Source organism: Mus caroli, unplaced genomic scaffold (assembly GCF_978045245.1).
Source record: "Mus caroli unplaced genomic scaffold, Mus_caroli_1 scaffold_10, whole genome shotgun sequence".
Classification (NCBI taxonomy): Eukaryota; Metazoa; Chordata; class Mammalia; order Rodentia; family Muridae; genus Mus; species Mus caroli.
Window position 1 is genome coordinate 110077491 of NW_028227265.1, and position 19545 is coordinate 110097035.

The 19545-nt window shown below is 44.7% G+C and overlaps 1 protein-coding gene across 6 annotated transcripts in view; it reads left to right on the forward strand.

The window, feature by feature from the left end:
• Positions 1 to 19545, forward strand: part of Dlgap2 (DLG associated protein 2) — a 796232-nt gene that overhangs the window by 692536 nt on the left and 84151 nt on the right. For all 6 annotated transcript variants that reach the window (XM_085844126.1, XM_085844125.1, XM_085844130.1 and 3 more), the window contains one exon: positions 1892 to 2103. In XM_085844126.1, the coding sequence (XP_085700252.1) occupies positions 1892 to 2103 (212 nt within the window). The remainder of the gene's footprint in view (positions 1 to 1891; positions 2104 to 19545) is intronic.

Consider the following 19545-nt stretch of genomic DNA (forward strand, 5'->3'; position numbering starts at 1 on the left):
TGTGCAGCCATCCCCAAGGTCAAGGTCAAACTATCATCCTGACCCCCTCCTTTGTCGCAGTCACTGACTCTCAAGGTTCACACAGATCATGAATGGACTGGCACACCTTTGCATAAAAACAGGGACACTGGTCGTGGTGTGAACATTCTGGTCATCTGGTAAAAGCCACAGAGATGGTGTTCCATCTGCTTGGATTTCCAACGTGTGGTCACTGAAGAGGCTTTGGTAAGAAATCACCCAGATAAGAGTTGCCAGGTGCCCCAAGAATTCATCCATTCAGCACACATACTGTGACACTTCTCTAGTGTTGAGGGATATCCCTGCAGTCAGGACATGGTGTCTCCCTATAAATCAAGATTTTTCCATGGGTGGGCCTATACCAATACATGTTGAACACAAGCTCTCTATGTCCTTGGCTTCCTTGTCAGTCTGCCTAAAACCTCAGCTGGGTGTGATCAGTGTGGCCTGTGCTTTTATGTGGTCATTAAAATTTTACCAAGCCATCTTACCATGGCCTGTGTTCTTCCTCAGACCCGACCAGAGAGTGTCTTTAAAATGCCAAAGCGCTCAACCTACCAGCAGCACCTACCCCAGCTCAGGTGTAGAGCATATTGTCTGTTAAGCCTTTGATCAATAGCTGCATCTCACAGTGTCCAGCCTTGCTACAGAGTTGGTGGGCTTCATTCTGGGAAGAGCCATCTGAATCCAACACACACACACACACACACACACACACACACACACACATACATTGGGCCTTGTGAGTTATGTTATACCTTGGCACGAAAACATAAGACCTGCCTGACCTGCCTGACCTGCCTGAGGTACAGAATGGGAGACTGCAGAGGAGCTCCTGACTACAGCGTGGAAGACATCAGATCTGCAGGCACAGCATACACCATGCAATTCAGGAAGGAACATTGGTGCTTGCTGCCAAAGAGCCTGCCATCCCATTAGCCATATGGGTCTCAGTCAGAAGGGCCAGAGCACTTGGCTCCATGCGGTGTTGAGGCTGGAAGGAATGCAGGATCCCTCTCAGGCCAGCTTCAGAATATTGCTGAAAAGTGAAGTGTTTTACAATGAAAATGCCACTTTGGAAACTTTTTAAGTATATAGTTTTACCACTCCCCTCCACCAGCAGCATCTGACACCCTCTTCTCCAGCCAGGGTCACCCTTGAGTAGCCTTTGGAGCTGCTGACAGAATTGCACAGGCTGGGCCAGTGCCTTGCTTAGGAGATGTCCTGAGTTGGGGGCTGGGCTGCTATTCTGAGAAACATCATGTTCACTCCCGTGAGACGTAGCTTACTGGAGGAACCAGGACGCTGCCCAGCTTCATGATCTGGTGATCGAGGCTACCCTCAGGCTGGGGACACCGCAGGAAAAATTTGAGTTGAGTCTTCCTTAGAATGCACGGTGTGTAGTGCTATGAAGTTCTGCGTGCATGAGGTGATGGGATGTCTTTTTTCATCTTCCATGTCTTTAGTGTATGTGATGTGATTCTGCTTTGGGGATTATTTCTCTTCTTCTTTATTAGCATATGCCACTGGAAGACATTTAACAATAATGGTATCACCATCATTTTCTCCTCTGTCTTTTCATTTTCTTTACTTGGAATTACCTTTGATCAAAAATGGAAACTAAACCTTAGAAATTTTCCTACGTTCCGAGTACCTTCTCAACTTTTCCCATAATGTTTATCTTTTACAATGGGAAAAATCAATGGCTTCGTACTGAGACCCTTTCTGGATTTGGAAGGCTGGGGAAAAGCAAGCCTTTAAATGTACACGACTTAAAAATGATAATACGGCCAAAGGAGCTATGTCTTCAAGAAATCATAGGTCCCACCCTCAAAGGGCACGATTGATATGGGCTGTCTCTGCTCTTTCCCAGGTGCCTCAGGACGATTGGGGTGCGTACCCCACAGGCGGCAAAGAGGAGGAGATACCCTGCCGCAGGATGAGGAGCGGCAGCTACATAAAAGCCATGGGTGACGAGGAGAGTGGGGAGTCAGACTCCAGCCCCAAAACATCCCCGACGGTGGCCATCCAGCCGGAGCCACTGCTGAAGTCCATCATACAAAGACCACTTGGAGACCACCAAACGTAAGGACGACATCTTTTCTTTCCTGATCTCTCTCCTCTTCTTCTCCAATGGCTGTTTAGCTATGGGCGAGCGGTCTTCAATTTGCATCTAAGTTGACAATGTTAGAGCCTGTGTCATCTGTTCTCTCATCCTTTCCTTCTCATTGATATCTTAGGATGCTTTTATTACCAGATATATATATATATATATACATATATATATATGTATATGTATATATATATATATATATCTTTTACTTGATGGGATTAGAATATATCATTTTCTCCTTCCCTTTTTCCCCTACAAACCTTCCCATACATTACTCCTCTTTCAAAACTGTGTCCTCTTTTTTCATTAATTGTTCCTTTAGTACAACCTGATCAGTCTATACAATGTTATTTGTATGTGTATTTTAAGGGCTGACCGTTTGGTGTTGGATAACCAATTGGATGACCAATTAGACCTTTGGTTGTTTATTTCATAATTATGGAAATAAGCTTGGGCAATGTCTTAGTCAGGGTTTCTATTCCTGCACAAACATCATGACCAAGAAGCAAGTTGGGGAGGAAAGGGTTTATTCAGCTTACACTTCCACGTTGCTGTTCATCAACAAAGGAAATCAGGACTGGAACGCACACAGGGCAGGAATTTGGAGGCAGGAGTGGATGCAGAAGCCATGGAAGAATGCTGCTTACTGGCTTGCTTCTCCTGGCTTACTCAGCTAGCTCTTTCTTCCTTCCTTCCTTCCTTCCTTCCTTCCTTCCTTCCTTCCTTCCTTCCTTCCTTCTTTCTTTCTTTCTTTCTTTCTTCATTATTTATTTATTTACACTCCAGATTTAATTCCCCTCCCAGTCTACCCTCTGACTGGTCCACATCTCATACCTCCTCCTCCCTGCCCCCCTGTCTCCACAAAGATGGCCGAACCCCTTACCCCACCAGAACTCTAAACTCCCTGGGTCCTCCAGTCTCTTGAGGGTTAGGTGCATCTTCTCTGACTGAACCCAGACCTGACAGTTCTCTGCTGTATATGTGTTGGGAGTCTCATATCAGCTGGTGCATGCTGCCTGGTTGGTAGTCCAGTTTTTGAGAGATCTTGGGGGTCCAGGTTAATTGAGACTGCTGGTTCTCCTACAGGATCGCCCTCCTCCTCAGCTTCTTCCAACTTTTCCCTAATTCAACCACAGGGGTCAGCAGGTTTTGTCCATTAGTTGGGTGCAAATATCTGCATTTGACTCTTTCAGCTGCTTGTTGGGTCTTTTGGAGGGCAGTCATGATAGGTCCCCTTTCTTATAGAACTCAAGACTACCATTCCAGTGATGGCACCACCCACAATGAGCAGGCCTCCCACCTTGATCACTAATTGAGAAAATGCTTTACAGCTAGATCTTATAGAGGCCTTTCCTCAAGGGAGGCTCCTTTCTTTGCCATAACTCCAGCTTGACAACACAAAACCAGTCAGTACAGGCAATCTGTGTGTCTGATTAGGATTTTTTTTTTTGAGAAGTTGGGCAGTTAAGGTAGGACCTCACGTAGCCCAGGTTACCCTGAACTCTTGATTCTCTATCTGTTACATCTCCATCAGAACCTGGCACATCACCCCAATATTTGCATTACCAGGGACATGTTTCTTTCACATGACAGTGTGGGTATGTGAATGTCCGAGGAAATGTCTGAACACAAGCTTCAGTTAACTAAATTGGTTTCTCTGTCTGCTGCCATTGTAGCGTGGAACACCCTCCTTCCTACAGATGGCCTTCATACATAGGGGCTTTTCTGTGGACTCTCACTTTGTAAGTTCATGCTTAGACAACAGATTTTTGTAAGGGCAAAGAAAGCAGTTTGGTTCCACGAACATAAGATCAATAGACATTGTGTATTCATTCAAAGGTTTGTTCATTGATAAGTTTAGCTTCTTAAATATAGACAGCTAAAACCCACTCGGGAAATAAGCTATTGAAGTATATGAGATCCAGTTGTTCTCAGTGGTTTCCCTGATGGCGTGCCCAGTGTGTCAGGGAGCATGGTTGTGGAAGTTAAGAAGTACCTGGCGCCTTCCTTGCTTCCCATTTCCAGATGCCTGTGCTGTGTAAGAGGGCAGCAACAGGTGACAAGCTGCTCAGTGCTCTCTGTGTGGCTTGGAGCCACTCCTTGTGATGCACACTGAAGCATCAGTGGCCTGATCAAAGGAAGCACCCTCACGGACCCTCCACCTAGCCCGGGACTCACAATAGCAGGGCAATTCTATCAGAATTTCTCCCAATAGACCCAATAACTCGTGAACATTGGCTTATAGAGGAAAAATTTTTAAATTGAATTGCAGCAGAGTATTACTGGGGGAACCATGCACCCAGGGAGGCCCCTATGAGCAATCCCCCATGCAGCCTACAGGGGGCGTGGCATGAGCAGCTCTCCATGCAGCCTGGTGAGGAGATCCTATGAGCAGACTTCCTTCTTGAAGGACAGAGAGGTGCTTAGTGCAATTTAAATTAACCCATTCCTCTGCTTACCTGCAAGTCCAACTGGGTCGTGGGAAGGGCCATCTGTATGAAGGAGGGTGCTCCATGCTACAATGGCAGCAGACAGAGAAACCAATTTAGTTAACTGAAGCTTTTGTTTCCTAATAAGCCACCTAAATAAATCATTTTTTTTATTCTGGAGCTTATTTATATTCAAAGCCTGTTTCAGATGAAATTGATTATTCTAAAATTGCATTCAAGATATAATTGTAAATAACTGGGTCCTGCAGGCTCCTCTATTGTTTCCTTTTCGCACCATAAAATTTCCCAGCAGGAGTGATTGACAAACCCATTCTAGATGCAGAATTGGTTCAAAGAGTGAAAACAGGCACAAGACTGTGCCCATCTCTATGAGATTCCAGTCCCTTCAGTGAACAAACCATTTGGTTACCTTTGGCAGCACCTTAGAAAGCAAATGTGGTGAGATGAATCAGCAGTTAGCTGGGCAGTGTCTTAAATCATCATCATTTCAGCCTCCTGCACCCTAGGGACCCTTTGCTGCTTAGGTACTTCCTGTGTCACTGTGCAGTCCCATAAACTAGAAGGTGTCAGCAGATGTTAAAGATGCCTAGCCTAGGGGCTTGAAGGAGGCTGGGCCTCTGGTTGTCAGTTACCAGTTCTCCTTTTGAGCCATGTGTAATAGAAAATCTACTCTGTGAACACTGCAGATATCCTGCGTCCCAAGCAGTACCTCTTGGAACAACACCAGAATTATTCTGCTGACAGCTGTCTTGTCCTTCATCATTAAAGAGTCAGTCCCCTCGTTACTGAGTTACATTGTAGCCATTTTGTTCACAAAGGCACTTTAGCTTCCCCAGATACACTCTCCAGAACACTGCATGATCCTAAAAAGTCTTTCTCAAAGAAAAGTTAAACAAACACCAGGCGCTGAAGTCGGTGTTGAGCTATCTTCCTACCACAGAGCACAAGCCTCTCTGCTGCCCCACTCACAGATCAGGGTGGCTCCCTGAGGCCTGACGGAGGCCTGCCCATCTGTACAGCAGCCCCTGCCGCGTGTGGAACATGGAGCAGAGTTATTATCAATTCATTTAAATGTGAATTCCAAGCTACTACTGAATTCAATTTACTGCACTTTTTAATTAGCTTACATATTAGTGTTGAGATACTTGAATTGCCAATTCCAGTCTGTTGTTATGAAAAGTAGACCTAATAATTTAATTTGAGCCTTTTTGCTTTGTTTTGCTTACTTGAATTAAAAATCGAAAGTCTAATAATGTTGGACCTGCCTGAGCCATTCAGTGGGGAAGGCAACACTTTAAATGTGTAGAGAAAGGAAGACTTACTGAAGAATCACACTCACACTCACGGTAAGGTGACCTCTTCTGGTGGCCATCAAAATCTTCACATTGCAGCTGTGTGTTCTTGGAGACTCGAGTTCTGTGAGGCTTTGGTCTTCATGGCCAACTATGACTAGGACTAGTGAAGACTGCCACGGTGATCAGGAGGGTAGCCCCTCCCCCTGAGGGGCATGGCAACTTGTAGTCATCATCTCAGATGAAAACAGGGTCTGGGAGCACGGGTTTGGGGCACAGAATGCAGGCTGCCTTTTCTTCTTTTCTGAGCAGGTGTGTCTCTGTTCCCAGGGCAGTCCTTCACAGGCATCAAACACCAGCTTCCTCAGCCTCTCTTGTGAATTCAGTACCTGCTACTCTTCCCGCAGCTATACAAGGCGTTCCACACTTCCTTAAGCCTACTGAACTTCCTGGTTTACGAACCTGGTTCTCTACCTGTCCAGCATTAAGGCAGGCATTTGTTGGGCTATCCAGCCCCATGTGGAAGCCAATTCAGTAAATGACCACATGATTTTTTTTTTTTTTAGTTTTGCCCTTTTGGAGGACACTTTCTAATATAGAAACACACACACACACATTCTATAGCCTTACAATGGATAAGAAATCTTTAAACATTTTACATGAGAAAAAGCTGTACGATACAGGTCAATTTGAGTTAATTTTGATAAAATTAAAAACTTATTCATGGCCAAAGCAAAGAAGCCAATGGACCAAAAGTGCTATCACCAGGCTAAACAGTAACAAAAACCTGGGAGAAAAAATTTCCATGTGAGAATACATGTCAGAATTCTTAATATATAAAGGCACTGTAGGAATCAAAAGGGGGAAAATAATACAAAAGCAGGTAATTTTAAATAAGTAACTCTTTCTGAAGAAGATGACATTTGGAACTGAGAGACCTAAAATTTATTCTGAAATGTTTTCTAAAGATTATAAAAACACAAAAGAATATAGCAGTGTCCTGTAAGAAGCTTTGGAGCCTCTGCATGCCCATCCTGAGGAGGTTAAGGTGAGCGAGCATACTGCTGGAGACAAACCTCTACACGGGCAGACATGATCTAGATAATTCATCGATTGAGGCGCCCTCCTGAGGTGACCCTAAGTCATATCAAGTTGGCAATTACAGCTCACCAGCACACTGGGAGTCCGCACACCAGGGAAGGCAGGGACCGTCTTCTGCACCATTTCAGTCTTCTACCCATCACCCAGCATGTTACTGAATGTATAAAAGCAAAGACTTGGGGATCACCTGCAGAGACCATTGCTTGTAAACCTAACAAATAAACTGTTCCTAGAGGCTCCTATGAGGTGACATGTCATTAACGAGTGACCACAGCAGCCATCAGGATAGGAGAAGAATATGCAGCCAAGGCACACTTTATCAGCTTCTTACACTCAGTACAATTAGTCAAGGGAGCAGATGCCTCCCCAGACATCACACACCTCAAACTGGCAATGTTCCAATTAGCAGGAAGCCATATGCTCCCTGATAGAAGGTTCCTCTCCCACCAGTGCCATGGCTAGCTGATAGCTTCCAGATTCATAATTTCTGTTGGAGACCAGGGTGGATTTCAGTGCCAGGCCGTGTGGATCTGTTGCCAGCTTTGTGGCTCTGTTTGTATCTCTGAGTCCAACTTTCCAGTCGCAGACAGCTCATGATGACCCCAGCAGGGACATGGATTCTGGGAGGTGGCTGAGCACTTGGCATATGTCTCCTAGGTCCCTGCCGTCGGGACTTGGCACACTTGGCAATCTGTGACACCGAGCGTGAATCTTGGGATATGCCTCTGTGCTGCCTGGGTTTTGTCCCTGGTTGTAAGGAGAATTCTCCTGGCATGCATAGCTCTAGCCTTATGTTATATGTCCTATAGATCTTCTGGCATAGCTCTAACCCTATGTTAGTTGTTCTATAGATCTATAGATGGTTCACTTTCTACATGTCTTCAGTTTTTGTGTGCACCTTGTTTATAGTCCTACTTTAATACTTTTTTCCTGACAGTTGGACATTCTTAAAGCTTAATTCAAAAACCAAGAGCCTATACTGATAGCTCAGTCAGTGAAGTGCTTGCTATGTAGACAAAGACCTGAGTTCAAGCCCCAGAACGCTCATAAACCAACTTGTGTGTCATCCTTCTCCCATGTCTAACCCTGTAAGTGTAGTTAGTATTCACCCCTCAGTGAAGGAAACTTCCATTTATAATAGACGGTTCATTAAAGAAAACCATAACCAATCAAAATACAGAGTTGTAGAGCCCAGTCCCAATCGATACATCTACAACAGCTCCCTCACCAAAGGTTCAGGCTTTGTTCTTTTAAGAACAGGGGACAGATGCCCCTCAACAGAGGAATGGATACATAAATTATGGTACATTTACACAATGGAGTACTACTCAGCTATTAAAAAGAATGAATTTATGAAATTCCTAGCCAAATGGATTGATCTGGAGGGCATCATCTTGAGTGAAATAACACAATCACAAAAGAACTCACACAATATGTATTCACTGATAAGTGGATATTAGCCCAAAACTTAGGATACCCAAGATATAAGATACAATTTGCTAAACGCATGAAACTCAAGAAGAATGAAGACCAAAGTGTGGACACTATGCCCCTTCTTAGAATTGGGAACAAAACACCCATGGAAGGAGTTACAGAGACAAAGTTTGGAGCTGTGATGAAAGGATGGACTATCTAGAGACTGCCATATCCAGGGATCCATCCCATAATCAGCTTCTAAACGCTGACACCATTGCATACACTAGCAAGATTTTGCTGAAAGGACCCAAATATAGCTGTCTCTTGTGAGACTATGCCAGTGCCTAGCAAACACAGAAGTGGATGCTCACAGTCAGCTATTGGATGTATCACAGGGCTCCCAATGGAGAAGCTAGAGAAAGTACCCAAGGAGCTAAAGGGATCTGCAACCCTATAGTTGGAACAACATGATGAACTAACCAGTACCCCGGAGCTCTTGTCTCTAGCTGCATATGTATCGAAAGATGGCCTAGTCGGCCATCACTGGAAAGAGAGGCCCATTGGACTTGCAAACTTTATATGCCCCAATATAGGGGAATGCCAGGGCGAAAAGAATGGGAATGGGTGGGTAGGGAAGTTGGGGGGGGTATGGGGGACTTTTGGGATAGCATTGGAAATGTAATTGAGGAAAATATGTAATAAAAAATATTAAAAATTAAAAAAAAGAACAGGGGGAAGAATTATAACAGCAAAGGGTCAAGAAGTTCCTTGTGAGACTGTGTCTCCTAGTGATGTCAGATGCTACACCCATAAAGTCTCAATAACATCACCGTGGAAACAGGAGCTGAACAGGGCAGGAATAATACACAAGCCAGAATGAGCTGAGAAGAAGCCCAGGGGAGGCCTCAGCCCTACACGAAGAATACAGGCAGCTAAGGATGCTGTGAGCAGGAGAGACAGTCTTCTCCAGGGAAGAGCACAATCAATTTGTTATCCAGTACCAGTTGGTCAACCCTGGAATCATATATGCAGGCAATATTATACCAACTAAGCTGGTTATACTTAAGAACACACACACACACACACCCCACAACTTTTAAAAGGTAAAGCACATACAGGCTGGACCTAGGGTGCAGATGCGGCACTCCCTGCTCACATGCGAGGCCCTGTGTTTGATTTCCTGCACGTTGTCCTCTGACATCTGTGTTCATGCCATGACGTTAGCACGCCTATATGGATGGATAAATGCACATGCATTCATACATGCATACGTACATGCACACATCTGTCCCCTTATTAACTACGTTTTTACAGTAGTGCACTAATTTCTTGAGAATGTCACATGCTGTATTTTGATCCTATTCACCCCTCCACATCTCCTCAGACCCAGTCTTTTTCTTCACACCTACCAACTTTGTGTCCTTGTCATTCTAAACCCACTAAATCCAGTTTGTGCTATGCATTATGTACTCTACGTGTGTGGCCGTCCACCTGAATTTGGTTGATCACCAGAGACCACACCATTTAAAAAGATTCTCCCACTCCCAGGTTATTAATTACCAACAGCTCCTCAGCAGGGCGTGCACTTCATGCCTACCTCCTCATGCCATGCTGGGAGTTGGTTTAACATGAGCTTGCATAGGTCCTGTGTATGCTGTCACAACCCCTGTGAGTTGTGCATGCAACTGCTCTACTGTGTTTGGAAAACAGTGTTTGGCTGTAGTAATCTTTTGCCTCTGGATGTTAGCGACTTCCTGCTTCCTCTTTTGCAATGCCGTCTGAGCCTTTGGCTAAGGAGCATCGTATAGACACCCTGTTTACCGTTGGACATTCCCTGGTCTCATTCTCTGCACCTTGATCAGCTGTGGGCCTCTGCCACAGCTGTGTTCACTGCCATTTCCTTTAAAAGATAAAGGGTTTGAGAGGTGAAGTAATCTAAGGGCATAACAATAAAATGTTAGAAGTTCATTACTACTATGGCCATTTGATATAATAGTACCCTCTCCCCTAGTGCCCGTGACCTGTCTGTCACAAATTCTTGGGCTGATAATGGTATACATATCATCTTGTGAATCGGGTCTTGAATCCAGTCAGGAAGTAATTGGTTACTTTTATGTTATCCATGCCAGTATTGTACCCGTGGCCACGTATTGTCAGGCCAGTCATTGTTATAGCTCATAGGGATCACTGTTAGATCGCTATTTCCTGTTCCCTCTGGTAGCACCTACAGCACTTTACAAAACCATGAGAGATGATAGCCAATAATGTGGAAGCTACAGGGTGAGGACAGACTTGGTTTCCTCATGGGTGGCAACTCAAGCCAATGGTGTCTTCATCCATAAGGTCTTACTACCAAGTTCTAGAGGGTAAGCAAGAGCAATGGCATTAGCCTGGAATGCTGGGGGGGGGGGTCGACGGAACCTCACTGGCCATCAGCTTGAAAAAATTAACCCATTCCTCATGCCGTGCCGTCTATGTGCAATTCTGTGTTTTCCAGTAGGAACACTGTGACTCTACTCAGGCTTTTTTATATATGGACGCATGTATGTGTATATATGTAGACGGAAGCCTCTGCAGTGTTGTTTTACAAATACTGGGTCTAGAGGTCTTTGGTTAATTGTCCCTCCCTAGGCTCCCTCCTCTATCCTCCCCCTCCCCCACCCTTTTAACCCTTTGCTCCCTTATTTTTCTTCCATATCTGCGTTTTTATCTTCTCTTCCTTGAGAGCCCCCACATGGTGCCTCAGTAGCCTCCTGGTCTCTATGAGTATTCCAGCTAGCAAACACATCTGAATATTCAAATATAACATCTTAAAAAGTGAGAGAAAACGTTCAACATTTGCCTTTTTGGGGTCTGGGTTACCTCCATTAAAGATGACAGTTTCCAATTCCATCCATTTACCTAAAGTTTTTATAAGTTTGTTTTTTAACAGCTAAATAAGATTTCATTGTTTATGTATACATCATTTTCATTATCCATTCATCTGCTGGCATACACACACACATAAAAAATAAACAACTAAATAAATGTAATTTAAACATTTTTAAAATAACAGAGTTCCAGCCCTGATTATAGCCACTGCTATCTCTAACCATCCAACCCAAGTGTGTAATACATACTTCAAACCTATGGTCTGTCAAGACATGTCATTTTTCTGACCCACCACTGTGTCATGCAGGGACAATCCAAAAGAACAGCATAAGAAATCTATCCTGTATGTTAGTCACAGTGAGAAAGTCTCCCGAAGGTATATCTATGGAAACCCAAGGTCATGAGAGCATGAGTCCTCTGTGTGGTATCAAGGCCAGCTTTTAGAAGCTAATCAAATGAACTATTAAATCAATTGTTTAAACTGTAAAATTAGTTACACTCATGGCAAAAGCCTAGCACAAGGGCATTGCATGCAGTAAAATGTGCCCAGGTCACTCACATTCCATAGGTCCCACTGCCTAGATACTCTTATGTTCATACAAGCATGCACAGGTAGGCATGGATTATGGCATTAAGATGGGATCATATGTGTACTATACACTGTTTTTTTCTGAACTATTTTATTATCTTTCAACTACAACAAAAACACACTACCAAGTTAGCAACTTAATATAGAACACTGTGAGAAGAGTCTGGGATCCTGTGCTGAGGTCTTGCGCCTGACATGGCTGTCACTGGGCAGCACTGTTGCTGGTGTCAGTGTGTGCCACCCTCTGGTCAAGCTCTTGAGGTGTAAGATGGAGACCCTTAGGTCCCTGCTGATGGTTACCCCAGGTTAGCTCCCCACCTGTAGGGGCCTCCACAGAACCTGTAGGTTCTGGCTGGTGGCCCCAGCTGGTAGCCAACTAGAAAAGGAATGTCATTGTCCCTCTTCAGACCTCTCCATTGTCATTCCACATTGCTTCTCCTGCCTTCCCCTTCTGATTTCAGGGTATCTAGGAGGGCTGTTACCCTTCCTGAATGATCTGGGTCATCCCTCTACCTTAAAGAGTGCTGATTAGGACCTAGGTTACATCCACAGCTGCCTTCTCTCTAGCCATGTAGTGATGACATGTTTGTAGATTGCATTACTGGGAACTGAAGCTCATAAGGTCAGAATTCTACGTAGACAACAACCATGAGCAGCCATCTCTCACAGCCCTGAAAATCTGGATCACCCTGACAGGAATCCAGTGAGTAGATAGGCTGTAATTTAAGTGCCTTATTGCTGGGGCACTGCCTCTGACTTTTCATGATTGCAAACAGAGTTGCAAGTGCTGTTGAGAGTGCTGACCTACTTACCACCTGCACAGTTCTCTTTGGCAACACAACAAAGGAATTCTCCTGGGCTGTGTGTACCTCCAGATCTTTCATCTTTGTCAGGGCAAGGGAAGACGGCTCTAGCTAGCTTGGAAGTTATTCCACATTGCTAAATACATCGACAGTTTAGCACCTTGTCTCTGTGAAGTCCTAAGGGAGAGGGACAGGAATACATCCCCACCTTGGTATACTGCCTATCTTCCTTAAAACACTAACAGGATGCTTTCTTAGAAACATGTGGTAGTGGTAAACACCTTTGATCCCAGCACTGGGGAGACAGAGGCGGCTGGGTCTTTGACTTTGAGGCCAGCTTGATCTACAGATAGAGTTCCAGGACAGCCAGGCCTATTGAGAGAGAGAGAGAGAGACCCTGTCTTGAAAAACAAAAAATAAAAAACAAAAACAAAACAAAACAAACTATAAACACATGTCCCAAAGTGTATCTTGGGAATCTCTGAACTTTTAACCCACTTAGCTTTGGACACAATAGAAACCAATTCATTGCCAATTCATCTGGTCCTGGAGATCACTCCATCCCGAGAGTGAAGCCTAGAACATTCTTCTGCATTTGCTTCCCAGGTGAGATAACACTGGCCACAGATATCTGTCAACCTCAGAGGTTGTCCTCAGAAGAAAAGTGCCCTTCTAAAAACAGGCCAGAGGCAATAGACTTAAGACTGCCTCGTACAGCCAGCTTGGACTGGACTTCCAATTTTTTCCTCTTGTCTTGTTTCCCGATTTATCTATTTCTTCATCAAGTTAGGTTTCCCATGTGGATTCATTCCTTATATATCCTTATATATTTTGTTCATCATCCAGATGTGAGTGCTTAGTGATTAATTTCTGGTGAAAAGTTAGACTGTGAATCTTCTTACGGATGTATCTTTATCAGCTCTCAGATATGTGGGCAAGCAAGGTTTCTCTTTCCTAGATTTTCTACAATTTTCATTTTGCTTTCCATTTTCACTGAGGAAATGAATGAGTGAGTGAGCAAGTGAGTGAGTGAATGAATGAATGAATGAATTAAGGCGAGCTATGAGTCTTGGGGAAAACACACTTAATCGTTGTTCCTTCTGCTTTCCTTTACAAATAGAAATATAGATGTAATTAGTACTTGCCTCTTTTTCTCTGTAACACTTTTGGAAGGAAATCTGATTAGATGCATTACATGGCATCTCCCTTACTTCTGAGTTCTACGTGAAGCCAGGGACGTAATTATTCACTCCTGTACCACCCACAGCTACAGAATCCGTTTGCCACAACATCAGTCATGAAGTGAACACGTTTTGGCTGGTCTGCATCTACAGGTAACTTGCCTGTTCCTCTAGGGACCCAGCCCTGTGGGTGTTCATCCTAAGATGCCTGGAAGGTAGCTCTGGGTGTGTGTGTGTGTGTGTGTGTGTGTGTGTTTCATGTCAAACAGGGAAGCATTCCAGGTGGCCATTCCTTCAGTGTAAGATACTCTGTTTTCACGGTTATCACAATGCCTGCCAGAGGCCAGGAACTTAGAATTTCTATACACAACCTGGTGGCAGATGAAGGCCTAATCTTCAAGATTTCAGAGATGACACTGAGAAATGGGTTGAAGGCAAAGAGATAAATCTCCTAGATTTGGGGACCGTCAGAGTGACAGTAAGCCCACTCACTACTAGAAGCAGTGAGAAGACACTAAGTGACACTATGTGGAATTCTCTTGACTGGTGAGAACAAAGGGATCTATGGAGGTCACTGTTTCCTTTGGGGTATGATACCTAATTATACCAACTCATGTATTTGTTTGCCCAAAAGATAAAAACACACGAGGACTGACTTTGTAGATCATCAAGTAACTTAGGTAGAAAGAAATGTGAAAGGCAAGGCCACCAGTAAGTTACCCTCACCAAGATACTCAATTAAAAATTACAAAGGCCACCTTCATGGTTTTACAAAGTGAAATTTTGATAATTGCATCTCTTTGTGAAGTCAGCGTTTTGACTTGAATTAAATCTGCTTTCAGGATCTCTCCCATTGAGCCATTTGGCAACCTATGTTTTAAAAATACACACTTCAATGTCTCTCTGGATCCTGCTGAAGCAGTCGGGCTGTAGCAACTATTGAAGCAAAGCAGAAGCTCCAAGACGCAGTTGAATCTCTCGCTATTATTTATGATAAAGAATTAGAAACACAAGTCCACATTAAAATGGGGAAATATGATTCGTTTGTTTATTATCAATTTCCTGAGGTCGCCAGCTTTTTCATAATAAAGAAAATCATGGCATTATTATTTTGAGGACATCATCGCTAGATTCCTGACGACTGGCCATATTCGACATGCATGGTAGAACTATGACGGCTATGTAGAAAGCTCAGATGGGAAAACTGAGGGCCCTCTTAGTGAGGGTGGAGTTAGCATCATGGTCAGAAATTACTCTTCAGTTACAGTTCATCATGGGACAAATGGGCAGCGTCCTGGGGACCCTGGCCTTGTCATGGAAGCAGTAGTGGAGCTGGATATTCATACAGGAGAAGAATATGTCCCATGAATGCTACCCCCATGACAGGTGTCTAAGTAGAAGCCACCTGTGGATCCTGGTTCTGCCTACTCCCAAATAAGCCTAGGGGTGCACCTCGAGATTGCTTGGGAAGAACACAGGAAGGCAAGTGTCTTTCCTGTCCTTGTGGACATGAGAGGACCCAACCGTATGTGGTCCGGGGTTGCAACACTGGCCTCCCGTGCAGAGCAGCTCAGGCTACGGAGCCTAGAATCTGCCACTCAACAGCATGGACCGTCGCAGGGAGACAGGACCACATAGAACTGGTGAGTATGCATCCAGAGAGAGGTGTTCAGGGACAGATGTGCTTCAAAGGCTGAGGTCTGAATTCACAGGGCAGGTGTAGGATGGAGATCCAAGGAAGAGATGATATCATATTTTGAGTCTGAAGGCCAGAGGCTGGCTAGAGACTAGATTCTCTCTTGCTTGGGCAACCCAACCCAGGTTTTGGTCTTGTTTTGTTGTTTTGTTTTCCTAAATCCTCTGCTGATTGGATGAATCTCCCAGTCTATTCCAAAGGGTCCTCTGCTTTGTGAAAATAGAGCCACTTGGACATTAATCATCTAAAGACCTTTACATATAGAGTTGGACTACATCCCCAACATTCAGGAGTCAGAGTCAGGTGGATCTCTGAGTTCAAGGCCAGCCTGGTCTACAGAGTGAGTTCCAGGACAGCCAGGGCAACACAGAAATTCTTACAAACCAAAAGAGGAGGTGCCAAAATTTTAATTATGGTTGTCTTTGGGTAGTAGTTTGCCAGTGAATTTTCTTTTCTTTCCTTTTAATTGTTTCCTGTTGTTGTTTTTTTTTTTTATTTTGTTTGTTTTGTTTTGTTTTCTGTTTTTGCCAAAAACGTGTGCCATGTTAACATAAGACAAGATACTAAAAGGGAGATTATTGTCTCCTGAGACCCCTGGTAGCCTGTACACATGTTTCCCAAACAGTTGCATTACATTTTAGAAGCTATGCATATAGTTGTTATTTGAAGCCTGTCTGACAAAGCTTCCAAAATGACTTTTATTTCCAATGACACTGCCTTATTTCATGTCCCCACTGTGGAAGTGTCAAAGTACTAAAGACAAACAAGTTTCCCTGGAAACAGTGGGTATGCAACCTCCCTTGGGAGAGAGACAAACCCTGGAGTTGGGCTGTGCCAGCAGCATCCATGGCTAACCACCCACTTGGATGGGCAGGCCATCTTGGATTCTGGGCACTGCTCAGCAGAATATCTGTACTGCACAAACTCCACAATTCTGTGGCCCCAAGGCCCCCTGTCTGGGTGTGGATGTGGAATGCTCCTCCATGGGCTCCAAGAATCATCCTTCTTGGTCCTTCCAGCACCAGGCCATGTGATCATAGCACACTCATCTCCCAAGGCCTGCCTGTGTCTGTCTCTGCTCTTCTGCTCTTATGAGCACCTGCTCAGCCTCCTAACTCTTCTTATGCTAACATAGAAAGTGTTCTTTCCTTCCTACCCAGCATTTCTCTTCTGACTACTCCCTTTGAGGCTCCATCCCAGAGCATCAAGTCCTGCCCTTGAGCATCTTGCTAGGCCAAGCAGTATGGGTCAGCAGCTCAAACCCAGACTTCTGTAGAATGCACACAGAATCACTGTGCACAGGAGGACATAGGTTTGCAGATACCTCCTGCCTCCTGTCTGCTCCTATCTACCTTGAAGGATCCTGGATTATCTTCAAGATTGGATCTGTACACTTTACCAAAATGAGACCCCTATATCCACTCTGTAATGTGCATTGATAGTTCTGGGCCTTATGCCTCTGCATCTAAATACTTCCTTCTCATGCAAAGTATAAAGCTTTGATTGGTGATAACAATGCCCAGATAAGTTTCACAGCCAAGAGCCTCTAAATCTCACTGATGAACAGAGACCTCCTTATATAGACATGAGAGAGTGGTCCAGGAGATGGATGGGGAGGTAGGTATCAGATGGGCCTTCTGGTCTGTATTCATCCCTCACTTTTATCTTATCTGACACTGAGTGGCCCCATGGACCACTGTATTTTGTGTGTTCACACTTCATCTTCCTCTTAGCCACACTTCCTCTTGTACCTCTGCATCCTTCTTTGGTGATCACCTGACCACAGAATCTCAGCACACACCACACTGAATTTACGAACTCATGGTCACAGCTCTTGAGTTATTCCATGTACTGGTTCTGACCAATTCATATTCATCACAATTCTTCACAGAATACTGTTGTGGTTGGTTGGTTGGTTGGTTGGTTGGTTGGTTGGTTGGTTGGTTGGTTTGGGGTTTGGGTTTGGTTTGGTGTTTGGTTTTGTGTTCAGCAAAATTATCCAATCATAAAACCTGTGCCAAATCTTTACACATTGTTTTATAATCTCTGTTTCTTTCTCCTCCTTCCCTTCCTCTTTTCCTACATCCTTCCCTCCCTTCCTCCCTCCCTCCCTTCCTCCCTCCCTTCCTCCATCCCTTCTTCCTTCCCTTCTTCACTCCCTTCCTCCTTCCCTTCCTCCCTCCCTTCCTTCTTCCCTTCCTCTCTCCCTTCCTTCTTCCCTTTCTCCCTCCCTTCCTCTATCCCTACTCCCCTCTCTTTTTCTTCTTTCCTCTCCTCCTGTCTCTAGAGTCTCTATTTTTCCCAGTACTAGCAATTGAGCAAGCTAGACAGTGTGCAATGTACAAAGACCCATTTGATGTCCATCTTTCCCCAGCCCTCTCCTAGCTCCATCACCATGATGGAGTTAGACCCCAGCCTCAGTTTCTCCAGTCTTTATGGAATGATGAATGACCCAGCATCCTCTCCCCTTCCTTTCCCAAACAGCATCTCCCTGGACTTTACTCCTGTTCTTTCACTCAAGAAAGGCACCCCTGAGACTGAGGTGATCCCACAGTACAGTACAGTACAGTACAGTACAGTACAGCACCTGACACAGCTCAGTGTGGCGTCTCAGAATCCCATCCAGGCTGCAGGGACCATTACACCTTCTGTCCTCAGTTGGGGCTTCTCACAGGCCTTCCCTCCTTCCAGTGCCTTGGTCCATGTGCAGGATTTCCCACCAAGGGATGTCCCCATTGTGCAACTGTTCATTTGTCATTTCCTGTTGTTCCATTTGATGTGGTTGCTGTGTTTGAGTTGCAGGGTTTTCCTGCTCTCCTTTTTCCTTTCTTGAAGCAAGCTCTCACTCTGTAGCCTTTCTAGTTTGGAACTTCCCATTCTCCTACCTCAGGCTCCAAGAGTTAAGATTTCAACTTTGCACTACCCTGCCTGGCTCATTAGCATTTCTCTCTACTTTCTAGTTAAATTGATAAGTCTTTGGCTATAAAGGCAGTGAGTACTTGTTTTTTTCTCTATTCTACAGTCACTGTCGGACTGTCATGTCCAGGGAACATTGCTAAGCAACTACAGCAGCAGAGTGGCTTTACTGCACTGGTGCAGCGACATCTTAGCTTACGTGTGTACACAGTGAGTGACTACTTAGTCATCTAATATAACAGTGGCACAGAAGGGAGTTCCTTCTATCGCCCTTTCCATTCATGTTGTAGAGTATGCAAATTATTAAGCTGGGCATCTATCATTAAATAATGCCATACTAAATATAGTCTTGGAGTGATATCAACAAGAGGGTGGAGGAGGAAGACCTGAACCTTTTCCCCACAAACATTCCAATTCATCGCTAGCTTATGTGTACTTCCCCTTAGTGAGAAATCCAGAAACCAGCAGAAAGGTGCCTGGACATCTCAGGCACTCGTAAAGCCAAACTGAGAAGATGGTAAAGCTTCACAAGAATCCATGCCCCTTGGCACAGTGCCATGACATGAGAAGAGATGCCCTACTCTCGACCCAGGGAAGAAATGGGGTGGTTGGCAAGGACACCACCCCAACTCCTCCAACAGGCTCCCTAGAGATCTGGCTTCTGACTTGGAGATCTGAATGATAGCCAGAGTCCACCTGCCTGGAGAGAATGGAAATGGTGGCTTGGGGTGGTAGATATATCCTCACCCTGCCTCCCGCAGAGCAGGTGGCAGGAATCCCAGCGCCAAGTTTCCTCTGGGGAGAAAGGTTGGTGCACGTTCCTAATACTGCTGCCTTACCAAGGCTCACATCTCTTTAACATTTGGAGCTTTGTTGGGTCAGGCAATTTGTTGCTCTGTTGGAAGTGAGCTGGTAGCTTGGTCTAATCAATGTTATGGTTCCTTCCTCCTGCTCAACAGAAAGCAAGCAGGCCTAAATGAGCCTACTTCTCACTGAGAAGGGAAGGTTGGCAGAGACATCCAGAATCTCTGGTCGAACAGACCGCTGGAGTTCTTTCCATGTGAGGCAAGGCTAGGAGAAGAGCCTGACTCCCTTAATG